This window comes from Thermomyces lanuginosus (assembly GCF_041956635.1).
Source record: "Thermomyces lanuginosus strain ATCC 200065 unplaced genomic scaffold VTN49scaffold_28, whole genome shotgun sequence".
NCBI lineage: Eukaryota > Fungi > Ascomycota > Eurotiomycetes > Eurotiales > Trichocomaceae > Thermomyces > Thermomyces lanuginosus.
In genome coordinates this window covers 331,731-346,799 of record NW_027192362.1, presented here as the reverse complement: position 1 = coordinate 346,799, position 15,069 = coordinate 331,731, and the positions used below count along the sequence as shown (strand labels likewise).

Genomic DNA, 15,069 nt, shown 5'->3' with positions numbered 1-15,069 from the left:
AAGCGATCTGATTCGATATGGTGAGGGAATTTGATCGAGTCACAATCGGCCCGCGCTCAGTTCAACATTCGATGACTTGGGCGAATGAACCGTTCGCAAACGGGTTGATGATGACTCGCGCGGAATTTCTGGGATCACAGAAATACTCAAAAGACTCGGATCGATTCCAATGTCGAGAGATGGACCAGATTCGAAGTCAATATTTCCGTTTTCTGTGGCGCGAAACTTTGCGGGACGAAGAACTACCCTCGAGACTCAGCCACAGGTCGCAAACTGAGCGAAATGGCCGACAAAACGATCGCGGCTTCGACGGTCGGAACCTGGGACGGGGTCGTCCGATTCGCAAAATTGAGGGCGGGAGAAGAGACCGGGAGCAAGAGAGACGTTCGAACCTTCGATCTCTTTATCGTCGCCGCCACTGCTGGTGACCCTAGCCCGTCGTCGTCAGTCGTCTAAGCCTACGATAGTGATGACTAAGATAGGAAATTCCAATAACTAATTCCAGGCGTTTGGCAAACGCTGTTTTTGAACGTAATTTTGCAGTCCCATCTGTCAGTCGATTCGATGCACTTCTGATTGGCGATCTTGCCCACTTCTCCCACGGCTCTGGGGTCCGTGACTAAGTGTAAACTCGGCGGTCCAATGACGTTGACTCCTGGGTGCGTTTAGTCAACATCGTCCATCGTCATTTGTGGAACGGGGTCTTGGCTATGGGGCCCCATACAAAGCCGCTCTGCTCTTTGTGTCGGCAAGTGCAAACAATAGAGTTCCGGATCGTAGGGCACGACCTGCGTTAGGAAGGAGACCATGTTACAACAGGCTGATGGCGGAACCGTAATGCCGTCTCAAAGTACCATCGGACTATTGAATTTTTGGCACTTACTGGGTCCGATCTAGCGCGGAAACCAATGACTCATGGCGTCATGGAACGATGGAAGCACTGTTATTTGACAATTGCTCCATGACTCGAAAATGTTGGAATTCTCTGTAGGGACCAGGGTGGCTGCGAGGAGAATACGAGTAATGTACAAGCCATTGCGCGTTACGATCGATACGCAGCTTAGGTTAGTTCAGTGTCTTGGCGTTTGCTTGCTTGTCCTTGGGCCTTATCTGGAGAGGAGCAACACTTATCATTGCCTCCGCACGGGGAACATAACCCCTAGGCTACCATCCGGATTGGCAATAAAAGCACGGCATGGCTTGGTGCAATCCCGTCTCCTGGAAGATTCCTTCTGTTCACTTTTTCCTTGCTTCTGCGCACCGATTTCCGTGCTCCCATGATCGAGCAGTTGGCGGACCACCGGAATCCGTCCGAAATCCTCGGTTTTAGCGAAATTCGGCGGATTTGCTTAGCTTTCTGCGTTCCTGTTCACTGTTGCCTCCTCTATTTCCTGTGCACATGCCAATGAGTCAATTTCATGCACAATTTGTCAAACATTCTTCGAACAGGTGAAGAGCCGCCAGCGCTGACTGTACTTGTTACAGTAGGATGTCTGGGGCCTCATTCTTCTCACTCTCAAAGCGCAAAGTTTCTTGCACCGGCCAACGAGTATTTCGTCCGTTCAGCGGTGTTGCTAATCTTCAGTGCCATCTACTGTGTCGAGCGTCTACCCTGTCTAACAATTCGCCAGAATGAACAAGCTTAGCAATATCCAAGGGATCGGAAGTCCGATCGGGATGGACATCAGGAGACTTCAAAGGACGAACATAACTCGCCCAGCCTTTACTCAACCTTTAGTACAGAGAAGACCCAGAGCCGCCTTTAATCCAGGAACGAAGGTAAGTAGGAAGAAATTCAATGTAAATGATTATAAGTAGACAGTATTTCACTTGGACAAGCAGCAACAATTCTGACACTGTCAGTACGGGACGCAAAAGCAGGTACCGCACACTCTGCACATTTTGATTACGTATTGGATCCCAACTGTGGAACTCTATCAGCCGGTGAAGCCATGTTGATGTGATGAGTTCTGATGTAAGTGTTGAAAGCCACCTTCACGTGCAAAGTACATATTCCGTTTCCGAACGTGCATTCAACCTCGTTCCAAGTCCAATAAAACTAGCTGTTGCTCCAAGAATCGCGAGATCGATAAGGACAGTCCCAATGACTTGGGATGTGTCGCAGATTCATTGATCCATCCAGATTGAGACCTCCCATGGATCCTTGGTTTCACGATGATATCGTCTTCATCAGGTGCAACGGACTGCTTTTCAGCATGATCCTACAGTGGAAGACGAACTCCCGAGCTCGATGAGCGAACACTGATAGACTTCTCATTTCTTTTCCGAGCTGGCACATCCCACCACGTTGACCGAAAAATGAAATGGAGCAACTCAGCCAAAGTCCCGCTATCATCCATTTGTGATTCGTAGAGCTATCATCAATTGGACGGTTGGACCTTCAAAAAGGTATGGTGCTGCATCAGACCCCGGTAAGCGGATTGTCTGGACCAGCACACTGGACACCGCCGCCACTCCAGACGGCCACGAATAACATGCATACCCTGAACTACACGCACACAAAGAATTTCACAAACCAATTCACTCAACTCTGTCAATTGATTCGATTCCAGGCATTTCCTTCCTTGACTCGAGTCATCTTTGATGACAATGACAATGACTCGACCGCATCCTATGGTTCGCTTGACTCGCTGAGCACCAGAATATAAATACCTTGAATGCAAACCTAGCAAGAGTCTCCTGATGATGCCAGTTCTCACACAATCCGTGTGTCGGGAGCTTGTTCACCGCTTCATCCCGCCATTGTGTAGATAGCTCACTTTTCTCCCCTGCATGCCGAAAAAGGTTAAATGAGTGCGCGCGATTTCTCGCTAAGGCATTACGCGTCACGGGGGTATGAGCCCTAGCTAACCCGAATTGGAAACCCCGCACATTTCCCAATCTGGCTTTCAGCAAACAAAACCTACGGTCTCCCCCCTCTACCATTGGGCTCTTTTCTTCGAGCTTGGGCTGGATACTGGGAATTTGGCAAAAGTCCGCCGGGCTTTTGCTTAAAAAGCACTCTCTGCTGCTCTGATCCTGCATTCTTAGGACTGCAGTGTTCTAACTCGCAGGATCTCTTTCAACCACCCAGCTGGTTGGAATTTGGCCCTTGTTGGACGAGCCTGTCCCCGACCACTGATACAGAGCCGTCTGGTTCCCATTGGGCATCCAAATTCCGCCATTTTGGATATTTCCCACGGGGCCTGGTCAATTCCGTGGTTTTCGACTGACTTTCTTGGATATTTCACTTTGCTAAGCTTCATCTAACGATCAGCAACAATGTCCTCCCGCGGCGAAGGCCGGGGCGGTGGTCGTGGTGCTCGAGGCGACCGCGGTGGTGGCCGAGGTGGAGGTGACCGTGGTGGCCGAGGTGGAGGTGACCGCGGTGGTGGTCGAGGTGGAGGAGACCGTGGCGGTGGCCGAGGTGGCGGGGACCGCGGTGGTGGTCGAGGTGGAGGAGACCGCGGTGGTGGTCGAGGCGGCGGAGACCGGGGCCGCGGCGGTTATGGAGATCGTGGCGGCAGAGGCCGAGGCGGCCCGCAGTCACTGCCCTTCCGAGAGGGCCGTGGAGGCCCCCGTGGCGGAGGTGGCCGTGGCCGCGGCGGTCCCCCGCGGGCTCCAGCGAGAATATACACGTAAGTTCAGCTAGGATGCATAATTGTGTCAGCAACGGTGTAAACTGACCCAGGAGAAAGCCCGGCAGAGGGTGTTCCTACCCCTGACCCCAAGGTGGGAGAGATTGAAAACCAGATTGATAAGAACGTTCTCTCCAAGGGTGTTGGGGCTGTCGACAAGTTCCCCTTGCGACCGGGCTACGGAACCAAGGGAAAGAACATCTTGCTCTTCGCCAACTACATGGAGATCTCGAGCACTCTCAAGCAGCACGTGTACAGATATAACACGGAAGTCCAACCTGGTGATAAAGGCCGTGCGCCTTCCTTGAAGAAGACGAGGCATATTATTCGTCTTTTACTCGAGCAGCATTTCCCGGATCAGCTGAACTCGATTGCCAGTGACTTCAGGTCAACGCTCATCTCGGTCAACCAACTCAACCTGCCCGGAGAGATTGTTGAGGTTCGCTACAAGGACCCTGACGCGACCGAGTATCCGGATAACCCGCAGTTGTGGAAGGTCCGGATCCTCGCCACGGGAACGCTGTCCATTGGTGCTCTCATCGACTATCTGACCTCCGCCAATGCAAGTGCCATGTTCGAAGCCAAGCCCGAAGTGATCCAGGCCTTGAACATCATCGTGGGCCACTACCCCAAGGTCCAGGAGAACATTGCGACCGTCGGAGGAAACAAACATTACAGTCTGCTCCCTGGCCCGGGTGACAGGTTCCAACTTCAAGAAGGCTTGGAAGTCCTTCGGGGCTATTTCGTCAGTGTCAGAGCCGCCACCGCCCGTCTTCTGGTCAATGTTCAGGTTAAGAACATTGCCTGCTACTTGAGTGACCGCCTGGATAGGGTGATTGATAACGCCAACATCCGGCACAGGGGCCGGTTGGAGAAATTCTTGAAGACCTTGCAAGTTCGGCCCATCCACCTGCCCGAGAGGCGACGAAGAGTCAAGTCGATCTTTGGTCTGGCCACGAGCAGCGACGGCAAGAATCAGGAGAAACCCCCACAGGTTGAGGGCTACGCTGCGAATCCTTATAAGGTGAAATTCTGGTTGGAAGGTGGTGTACAAGGTTCGACCAAGAAGAGTCCGAAGGAAGGACCTGCGACGCCGGGACGCTACATTACTGTCGCGGAGTACTTCAAGGAGAGTAAGTGATTTCAGTGTATTACGGTTTTGATCAAGGATCATTGGAAGACTGACTTCGGCAGACTACAACTTGGAGGCAAGCGACAGATACCCCGTCGTCAACGTTGGGTCTCGCTCGAACCCGTCGTACTTGATTGCGGAGGCCTGCGAAGTGCTGCCAGGTCAGGCCGCTAACACGAAGCTCAGCCCCAATCAGACCGCCAGCATGATCCGGTTTGCCGTTCGTTCTCCTGGTGAGAACGCCGACGCCATCGTGGAGAACGGCACCAAAGTTCTGGGATTCGCCCCGCAAGCCAACTCGACTCTGAAGTCATTTGGCCTGGAGCCGACGGGTCGTCTGATCACTGTGCCTGGTCGTGTGTTGAGCGCACCTCGGGTTGAGTACGGTGACTCGAAGAAGATTACCCCGAATAATGCAGACTGGAACATGCGGGACATCAAGTTCTACAGCGGAAGCCAGCTCAAATCCTGGACGTACGTTATTTTGGATGCGAACCGTACGCGTCAGCACTGGCGTGATCAGAGCGTTGAGCAGACCCTGGCCGCGTTCGTGCGGACGTTGAACGCGAGCGGCATTACGACGAGCAACCCTGAGCCCGGCGTGTCCGTGCAGTTTGACGGTAGCGGCAACAATGACCAGCGGGTCAGGACGGCGTTCGAACGCCTGGCGGACCGGAAGCCACCGCCGCAGTTCGTCTTGGTCATCCTTCCGTTCCGAGATGTCCAGCTGTACAACCTCGTCAAGCAGATGTGCGACGTTCGTCTGGGTCTGCCCAACGCTTGCGTGGTGGCGGACAAGTTCAGCAAGCCCCACAACGAGCAGTACTTTGCAAATGAGGGCCTAAAGATCAACCTCAAGCTGGGTGGAACAAACCAGCTTGTGGCGGACGGACAGTTGGGTCTCATTGAGGAGGGCAAGACCATGTTGGTAGGCATCGATGTGACGCACCCGTCTCCTGGGTCGGCCAAGAACGCTCCCAGTGTTGCGGCAATGGTGGCCTCGGTGGACAAGAACCTGGGCCAGTTCCCGGCGGACATCCGCATCCAGGCCGGCCGCACGGAGATGGTGGCGGAGCTGGACGGGCTGCTGAAGTCGCGACTGGAGTTGTGGCGGCAGCGTAACAAGTCGTTACCAGAGAACATTATCGTCTACCGCGACGGAGTCTCCGAAGGTCAGTACGACCTGGTTCGGGAGCAGGAGCTGCCGCTGCTGAAGAAGGCCTGCGAGGAGACGTACCCGGCCTCAGACACCAAGGGGGGGCTCCCGCGGCTGTCGATTGTTGTGGTGGGCAAGCGCCACCACACGCGGTTTTACGCGACGAACGAGCAGGAGGCCGACCAACGGTCCAAGAACCCTCCCAATGGCACAATCGTCGACCGGGGCGTTACCGAAGCACGATACTTCGACTTCTACCTGCAGGCGCACAAGGCGCTCCAGGGCACGGCACGCCCTGCTCACTACTTCACCGTGCACGACGAGATCTTCACCGCCAAGGACGCCAAAAACCAGGGCGGCAACGCCAACGCCGCGGACTCCCTGCAGGAGCTCACCCATCGCCTGTGCTACCTGTTCGGCCGTGCCACCAAGGCTGTCAGCGTCTGTCCGCCGGCGTACTATGCGGATTTGGTCTGCGAGCGAGCCCGGTGCTACTTGGATGAAGTGTTCGACCCGAGCGGCTCGGGCACGCCGACCATCAGCGCCGAGGAGGGCGAGGGCCAGCTGCCAGAGGTGAGCTTCTCGAACGTCACCGTGCACCCGAACCTGCGCAACACCATGTTCTACATCTAATCTCGGATTTCCGCCCCGCTCACCTCTCTGCCTGCTCTCCTCCATTCTTTCGGTTGATATTTTGGAACCCCGAAAACGAAACAACCTACCACGATTTCCAACGAGAACATCTAATTGGACAATGAGAAGAGCTTGACTAGGTTGCCGGATATTATGCTCTCTACTATTGCTCCAGTTAGTCACGACCATTGAGTTGAATACGATCATGATGCGTATATTTCACTGCACTTTGTAGCCTGCTGTTGCTGGTATAGACTTGTTCAGAAAGCATTCGACGTACATAATTCTGCTCAAGCTGGCAGGATCCTCGGCCCATCTGATAAGAGTTATTGGTCCGAATGCCTTGATGGTGCTTTGAACAAAGGCATCGGACAGTGAAGGAGAAAGCCTTGGCAGTTATTGTCGTTCATCATCCACTCCCTAGCCTAGGATGTTATTAGGAATATAGGTATATATATATATATGATCAGACATTACCATTTTCCGCACTGGTATATTTCCATCACAACATCCACTACACTGCATGTATATATATCTCTGTGGGACTTTGTCGGCACAGTAGGTGGTTTTTGCCCTAAACAACTACGAGTACAGCTAGCTACGCAGTCGATTGGAAAGGAAGAGAAAGAGCAAAACGAAAACACATAGCACACGTTAGGGCAATACATACACATCCATACAAACAGGTACATAGTGATTGGGTTCCCTCGATTCATTCTCTCAGACCTGAAACTTTCTTCAGACCGGGGGGGAAAATGAAACAGAGGATGAAGTACGGGGTGTGTGGGTGTGGTTGTTGTGTGGAGAGCGATTTTGAAAGAAAACTTGGGCATAGTTTTTGAAATCCAGAAGAAGAAAAAAGGTACACAGGGGAATAAGGGTATAACACAGTCTTGGCAACATCAGAAGAGGAAGAAGGGTAAAGAAGCGTGAAAACGAAGAATAGAGAATAGTACATCATCCCATCAATGAATCACTCGTCGTCATCATCGCCAATGCTCCATGAAGCCTGCATCGCCGGGCGACTCGACCGCTTCTGCGCCAGCGAGGCCTTCGAGACGGTGGCGGGTTTCTCGGGTTCCGGCGATTCATCATCGTAGGTGTCCCAGGTCCGGTTCATCATCTGGACGACCTTGGCGCGGTCGTTGCTCAGGGGCCGCTGGTTGTTGTTGTTGTGATTGTTGCTGTGGCCCTCCGGTGGCGATGCATCCGACAGGGCCCAGTGGCTGTCAAAGTCCTTCTTGCGGTGGGCGCCGTTCGGCACAATGCCGTGATGCTGCTTGACCGGGGTTCCATCCTCGTTGAAGAGGTTGTTCTCGTAGAGTCCCAGGCCCTTGTTGACCGCAGCGCCTGGGGCGCGTCGCGGCTGCCCTGCTTCCGCGTCTGCGGCTTCCGGTTCGTCATCCGCCAGCCGGAAGTGAGTTTCAGCGTCGCGACGCGGCTGGATGACGCGCGCTCGTGCCGGCGGTGTCGCCTGAACGTCTTCCTCGTCATCGCTCCAGCCAAAGTGGCGCACGTCCTGGCTGCGGACTTTGGGCTTGGGCTTCTGCGGCGTAGAGAAGTCCGAGAAGTCCCACTGCGACATATGCCGGCCCTTGGTGCGCCGGGGCACGTCCTTGATCTCCCGCGATCCGTCGTTGTTGTCGCCCAGCTCAAAGTGCTCGTACTTCTTCGGATCACCTCGGAACTTGCGCTCGCTCGGAGTCTCCGAGTCGGCGCCATTGCCCTCCGCGTCCAACACTCGCACCGGGTGGAAGTTCTTGTTCGACCCGCCCTTGGGCTGCACCGGACTGTCTGTGGCGTCATCCTGAGCCTCGGGATCCAACACGCGGACAGGGCCGCCGTAGTTCTTGCCAGTGCCAGTCTTGCTGCCTGCACTAACGCTGTCCCGCTTGGGACGTGGCGACTCCTCGTCCGCGTCGCCAATGAACAGCTCATTGTAATCGCGCATACGACTCTTCGCCGCAGCCAGTCGAGCCGAATTATCCACAGGAGGCTCATCATCGCCCTCCGGTGACAGAGAATCGGCAACATTCAGCGTCCCATGTCGGTCCCAAGGCTGTCGCAGGCTGACCGAAGCCGGGCGCGCAGGCTGTTCCTTACGCTTGGGCTCTGCGGGTGCGCTGCTGTCCTCTGCCGGCGCCACCGCGCGCGCCGCATCAACAATCGCCTTGGACTGATCATTTGCGTCCCGGATGGGCCAGGTGCGGCCGCGGGCACCAATGATCTCGACTTGCTTGAGCAGCGATCCTTGGTCCCAGTAGATCTTGACCTGCTGGATCTGGTTCTGCGAATCAAAGCGGACAATGTGCACCTGCAGCAGAGGATGAATATCAGCACGGCGGCCCGAAGAACCTTTTCCCAACAAGAAAAATGGAACCACGTACCGAAGGGAACTTCACTATCCGGCCGACCAGGAAGTTCTCGTCCAGTGAGGGCAGATACGCGCCGCCACCCGTAATGAACTCAATGTTCCACTCCACATCCAGCACCACGGCGTCGGACGCCTCGACCACGCTGAGGATCTTATGCGACTTGGGCTCGGCGATCTTCTTCTGGGTGGCAAGATGCTTCCGAACGGCGTCGGCACCAGTGACGGTGGTGGTTGTCGTAATGTAGATTAGCTGGACATCCTGCGCCAGGGCCGCGGAGGCCGGGTCCGCGAGAAAACGGTCGTAGATGACCTTCAGAGACATTGTCGAGAGAAGGGGGAAGGTCGAAGATATGTAAAGAGGACAACAAGTAGTTATAGTGGGAGCGCGGGGGGAATCCCAGACGCAGGGGTTCGTGGTCGACGCGAACCGTGAGAAGGAAATAATTAGTTGACTAAAAAAGAAAAAACAAATCCCAGAAGAAACGAACGACACCAGCCAAGAGGGTTGGGATGTGGAATGGAAGAGGGAAAAGAACGGGGGTTTGTTTTGTTGTTTAGAATGTAAGGGACGAGTTCACGCTGCGCTGCGACCAGTGTTTCACGACTCCATCTCGGCAAACACGGGCGATTCTGATACAAGATTCATCTCAGAACTCGGAGCAGCTAGGAAGATTTAACTTGGGTACTCCGTAAAATGAACAGGTTATTGAGATCAACACAGTTTATCTCACCGTCCTCTCTACTCATGTTTTACGCGGCGTCTATGCTTACTCCATGAACCCTCCCGTTCTCCGCATACCCGACCTCCATCAAACCTCCGACTGGCCATGTGAAATCAGGCTAAGGACATCAACCTGCAGGACATGACAGATTCCAGAATCCCAGGCGCAATTAAACCAGGTGGACCAGCGTCGCCCGGGCCACTTGCTCTCGGAGCACCCGCGTTGTCATTGGCCAAATTATCCACCGACTAACCCAATGTCGCATGGTCTGTCGTTTAGCACTGTTCTCGCCGCTAAATTACCAACGGCCAGTTCTCAACATGTACGGGTAGCATTCCGGGGCAGAACGATACGATTGTAGGGGACTGTAGAAACGAAGTTCGCGATCCTCTCGACGAACATCCAATAGAAAAAGCTCACAGGGTTCTGCAGAACGTTAGCAACGATCGTACAATTCTCGCACAATGGGCAAGACTGACCCGAGATAATCCTCGCGGATCGTCCCAATCGCATTGATATTCGATACATCCGGCTTCACACCGAGGATTTTCAGCCGCAAGCTCGTGCCCTTCTCGATCACTTGGTCGGCATGGTCTGTGTACACAGGCGGGACCATCTTCGGCTCCCACTTGATCTCCGACGGGATATTCTTGCGCGCAATGAAGATCGACAACGGACCAGCAAGCGTAAAAATCCCAGTCGGCTTGACGGATGTGACGATTGCGTCGACCTGTTTGTCGCCCGCAAAATCTGATCAGCGGCCGACGGAAAAAAAAAAAAAAAAAAAAAAGATCGAGATAACCTACCGTCTCCCCCCGGAACGGCTTCCAGATGATCGCACGGTACTTGATCGTGTACTCGGCGAAGCCGCTACCGGGCACCACACGGCCCTCACCAATGTCCACAGTGTCCATGACGCAGATCACAAAGTGGTCACCAGTGCATCGCCCCTCCTCCTCCTCGTTCAGTCGGTTGATCAGGTACTCTTTGACATTCGGACCAAAGAACGACGGATGGAGGGTCACGGTCTTGGTCTCTTCTTTGAGGAAAAACATTGTGCCGATACGGGGAAAAGCCTCGAACAGCGTAGTAGTAACGAACGAACGAGCGCGTAGAGATAGGAGAGAATGCTGCTATCTAGTCACGGCGTAAAGAACGATCAAGACCGTCGTGCCAATGAGAAGACCTCCGCTAACAATCCAGGACGCAATTTGCCATAATCCTCTATCGACAGCTTTGCCTGTCGCAATGAAGGTCGTTGCAATCAACGATCAAAGAAAGACAGCCCCTCGCGCGGCCTTTAAGCGACAAGCTCCGTCGAGTCACAGTGCCCAAGAGGATGGATGAGCAAGACGGAAACCTGTTGGGTTCTCTAGAGCTCCATGTGAATCCGTTCGCTCGTTGCTTCATGAAATCCAGTCACGTGATTTAGTTACCTACTTTTCTGCCTCAGGCAAGTAGCACGATCGCGTCCAGCCTGGGGACTCCCATGTCAATAGGAATCAAAGGCCAGAATGACTCATTCTCTAATTGGGAGCAATTAGAGTCTCAAGGAACGTTGCAAATATGTCTATGCGCCGCTGAAATCATTTCGTACGGTGTAAAATCAATCCTCCGACAAACACCTTCCCAGTCATTCAAACATGCCCTTATATCAATCGTTAAGCTTGAATCTACAATTCTAGACAAAACATTCCGAAAACAAATTGCGGACGTCAGACGGATGTTCACTCGGCATCCTTGGTGCGGATCTCCAGGGACTTGGCGCCCTGTTCCGGGTTGCCCTCGGACGCCGCCGTCGCCGCAGCCGCGGCCAGCTTCCTCTGCTTCTTCTTCTCCTTCTCCCTCGCCTTGGCGGCCTTCTTTGCAGCAGCCTTTTCCGCCTCGGCTTGCTTGATCTTGCGCAGCTCCTCCCCGCCGTATAGGTCGCGCCACTCTTCCACCTTTGACGCAGGAATGGGTGTGAACAGCAACTTGGGCTCTCCAATCTTGTGGCCCGGCTTAAGGACGTTGAATTCCCACGTGTCAGGGATGTACGGTTCGGGCTTGACACCCAGCTGCTCAAAAATGGACTCGGCCGTGCCGGGCATGTACGGTGACAACAAACTGGCGAGAAGATGCAGATGGTTGAGGGCCACACCAATAACCGCAGCGCAGCGGTCCGGCTCCTCGTTGAAAAGACGGTTGTCCAGCTTGTTGTCTTGAAGGAGCTTGTTGCCAAGAGCCGACACGTGCAGAGCATCCGCCAGCGCGGCCCGCAGCTTAGTGTCCTCGAGGTGGCCGATATACGAAGCCAGGAAAGCATTAGTCTGCTTCTTGTGCTCTTCAAAGACGGCGTCGGAGTACTTTGTGTAGTCCGGGACCTCGCCGTTCATCTTGGCATTGCAGAACTTGACCACCCGCTGCACGAGATTGCCCACATTCTTGAGGAGACTGTTGTTATTTGCGTCAACGAACTCGTCCCATTTGAACTCCGAGTCATTTGTCTCGGGCCGTCTCGACAGCAGATAGTATCGCCAAATATCGGGGCCGATACCAGTGTCCTTGGCATTGTTGCCGAACACGCCCACCCCCTTCGACTTGCTGAACTTGCCACCTTCGTAGTTCAGATAGTCTGCAGCAGAAAGCTTGTGGACCTTAGTCCAGTTGTCTTTGGTTCCCAGCTTGGAGCCAGGGAAGATGATTGTGTGGAAGGGAACATTATCCTTCCCCATGAACTGGTACAAAGACACATTCTCGGGGTTCTTCCACCACTGTTCCCACTTTGTCCCGGCGAGGTCATCGCCATCGGTGTAGTTCTTGGTGATGGACACGTACCCAATGCAGGCATCGAACCACACATAGAACACCTTCTTGGCATAGTCCTCTGCATTCAAGCCCGGCACGTCCGGCGGAATGGGAACGCCCCAACGCAGATCTCGGGTGATGGCACGGGGCTTCAGTCCCTTGTCAATCCAGGACTGCGTGATGGCAATGCAATTTGAACTCCACCCGCCCTCTTTGCTAGCCTTGTCGAACCACGATACAATCTGGTCCCGTAGAGCATCCAAGCGCAGATAAAGGTGTTTTGTCTTGCGCCGCTCCGGGGTCGCACCATCGAGCTTGCAACGGGGATTGATGAGCCAGCCCGTCGCCTTGGTCACCACGTCTTCGTCCTTCTTGTTGGTTTCCTTGGACTCGGGCTCGAACGGATCGAGCAGGTTCCCGCATTTGTCGCATTGGTCCCCACGTGCTCCAGGGTCATGGCAGATGCTGCACTCGCCTTCTACGAAGCGGTCCGCCAGGAAGGTGTTGTGGGACTCGGTCGGGCAGAACGGTTGCATGGACTCCTGCTCCTCAATGTATCCATTTTCCCAAAGCTGCCGGAAGATATGCTGCACTATCTCCGTTTGTTGCGGAGTCGGCGTGCGCCCGAAGATGTCGAACTCAATTCGGAACCAATCATAGATGCCTTTATGAATCGCATGGTATTTGGCGCACAGCTCCTCCGGGGTCAGCCCTTCTTCGAGCGCTTTAGTTTCCGTCGCGGTTCCGTACTCATCCTGCAAACCCCATTGTCAGTCGTGCCTCTACAATTTTGCGGGGAAAACTGACCGAGCCGCAAATGTATAATGTCCGCAGGCCTCTTGCCCGGCAAAACCGCGCAAACACGTCTGCTGGCAGAACACTGCCTATGATATTTCCCAGATGCGGGACATTGTTCACGTAAGGCAGGGCACTGGTGACGAGGATATTTCGTTTGCCCGGTATGGGCAGCACTGGCTCCGGCTTCGTCATGGTCAACACTTTGCAGTTTGACAATTCTCAGTTGAAGCCAAAGCCAGGTCTCTCAGAAATTCGCGTGACTCACTGATGCCATCCCGCAGCACGACATTTTCTGCCGGTTGATGCCGCACCAGGACCCCGCTTCGGTGATTGTTGCCTGAGAAATAAGGCTGCAAACATATGCTTAACGATAGAGCCTGGGGAAACGATTGCCTTTGTCATCCTGAAAGTTCCCCAAACAGATCATTATGACTATTGTTCCGTCGAGAACGAGACTTTCATGAAGTCATGCAGAGGCCGGGAGCTCAATTTAGGGTTTCCAATTTGTAGCGACTCGTTAAATTCCAACCGTAGCCGGATGTAGTATCAGGTTCAGAGTACCCCGGTGACTCTCTCTGAATTTCCATGAGAGAAGTCCTCCATGGACTTACCGAGGCCTGAATACTACAGAAACCCGGCGATCAGGGTATCCTAGATCGAGACTGACAGAAGTATCGTAGAGGCGGGGTATCGGCCACGGCCCAATCATGTTGTTGGAGATCATCCGCGGCATTGACCTGCCCGGACACGCTAACTGCGGCTAAGTATGTCAACGATTTCATATGGTGACTTCTGCATGTTCTCATGCTCCGATGATCCGATTATAACTGCCATGTCCTCGCATTTCTCTGCCACTCCACCTGTCTGATCGTAGTATTCCGGCCATTCGGTAGACATCTGGTACAAGATGGCGTTGAACCTGGAAAAACAGCTGGTTTTCGTACGTTCTTGTCTAAAACCCCTTGAAGCTGGGATCACACGACATGTGACTGACAATCGACCACGCAGTATGGCAGCTATCACCATGACCCGGTACGCCGTCGTCAATGGCACGACATGGCAGCTCAGCCTGCTAACTGATCCCAGGTCAATGTCGGCATTCATATGCTGTTTGTGCCGATCATCTTGGTGACCAGCTTCCAAATGGTGAACGCTCTTCTCGCGCAACGCTTGAGCCGGACTAACCATTCCCTAGGCAACCTTCCTTCCTCCACTTTTTAATCTGCCGGATGTCCTACGGTTCGACTACTTCCCGGCCAATCCCGGGTCCATCGCCTCTCTGGTGTATGCTTTCGGCTACATGCTCCTCGAGCCCGTCGTTGGACTGCTCCTGGCTCCTCTGCTTATCGGATCGGCGGTGTACGCGAACTACCTGAAGGATGAATATGGCATGACCATTTTCTACTGGGCGCTCGGAATCCACGTGGTTTCATGGATTGCCCAGTTCATCGGCCACGGCAAGTTTGAGAAGCGCGCACCTGCGCTCCTGGACAATCTCTTCCAGGCACTGTTTCTCGCGCCTCTCTTTGTCACCCTCGAGTATCTTTTCCATGTTGGATATCGCCCGGAGCTACGGAGTCGCGTGGAGGCGCAGGTGCTGAAGAATATTGCGCAATTCAAGGACAAGAAGCAGTGAGATACGAGCAGCTACAATCCTACATTCCCCGACCATCAGAGAATGCGTGGACAACAACAAAACGTGATGTCATCCGCCCATGTGTACCTATCAATACTGTGCTCCTAGCAGGCGTTCAATGGAGATTTATCAGGTTGGAACATGGACCTGAACCACATTATCAGATTCTCAATTCGGAAGGCCGGCGAGGTCA

General features: G+C 53.9%; 6 protein-coding genes across 6 annotated transcripts; 3 read left to right on the top strand and 3 right to left on the bottom strand.

Annotated features, from left to right (window-relative positions):
- Positions 1–17: 17 nt before the first annotated feature.
- Positions 18–428, top strand: VTN49DRAFT_3240 (uncharacterized protein; the record flags this gene model as incomplete). Its single annotated transcript, XM_069411055.1, has 1 exon — positions 18–428. The coding sequence occupies one exon, from the start codon at positions 18–20 to the stop codon at positions 426–428; it is 411 nt and encodes a 136-aa protein (XP_069268518.1).
- A 2,854-nt stretch (positions 429–3,282) lies between these two features.
- On the top strand, positions 3,283–6,559 carry VTN49DRAFT_3239 (uncharacterized protein; the record flags this gene model as incomplete). Its single annotated transcript, XM_069411053.1, has 3 exons — positions 3,283–3,638; positions 3,699–4,771; positions 4,833–6,559. The coding sequence occupies 3 exons, from the start codon at positions 3,283–3,285 to the stop codon at positions 6,557–6,559; spliced, it is 3,156 nt and encodes a 1,051-aa protein (XP_069268517.1).
- Positions 6,560–7,532: 973 nt separating this feature from the next.
- On the bottom strand, positions 7,533–9,255 carry VTN49DRAFT_3238 (uncharacterized protein; the record flags this gene model as incomplete). The annotated part of the gene is made up of 2 exons (XM_069411052.1): positions 7,533–8,873; positions 8,947–9,255. 2 exons carry the CDS (start codon positions 9,253–9,255, stop codon positions 7,533–7,535), a joined length of 1,650 nt encoding a protein of 549 aa, XP_069268516.1.
- Positions 9,256–10,071: 816 nt separating this feature from the next.
- Positions 10,072–10,710, bottom strand: VTN49DRAFT_3237 (uncharacterized protein; the record flags this gene model as incomplete). The annotated part of the gene is made up of 3 exons (XM_069411051.1): positions 10,072–10,081; positions 10,135–10,385; positions 10,462–10,710. 3 exons carry the CDS (start codon positions 10,708–10,710, stop codon positions 10,072–10,074), a joined length of 510 nt encoding a protein of 169 aa, XP_069268515.1.
- A 672-nt stretch (positions 10,711–11,382) lies between these two features.
- Positions 11,383–13,432, bottom strand: VTN49DRAFT_3236 (uncharacterized protein; the record flags this gene model as incomplete). Its single annotated transcript, XM_069411050.1, has 2 exons — positions 11,383–13,197; positions 13,250–13,432. The coding sequence occupies 2 exons, from the start codon at positions 13,430–13,432 to the stop codon at positions 11,383–11,385; spliced, it is 1,998 nt and encodes a 665-aa protein (XP_069268514.1).
- A 715-nt stretch (positions 13,433–14,147) lies between these two features.
- Positions 14,148–14,876, top strand: VTN49DRAFT_3235 (uncharacterized protein; the record flags this gene model as incomplete). The annotated part of the gene is made up of 4 exons (XM_069411049.1): positions 14,148–14,180; positions 14,249–14,272; positions 14,327–14,386; positions 14,436–14,876. 4 exons carry the CDS (start codon positions 14,148–14,150, stop codon positions 14,874–14,876), a joined length of 558 nt encoding a protein of 185 aa, XP_069268513.1.
- Between the last annotated feature and the right edge of the window lie 193 nt (positions 14,877–15,069).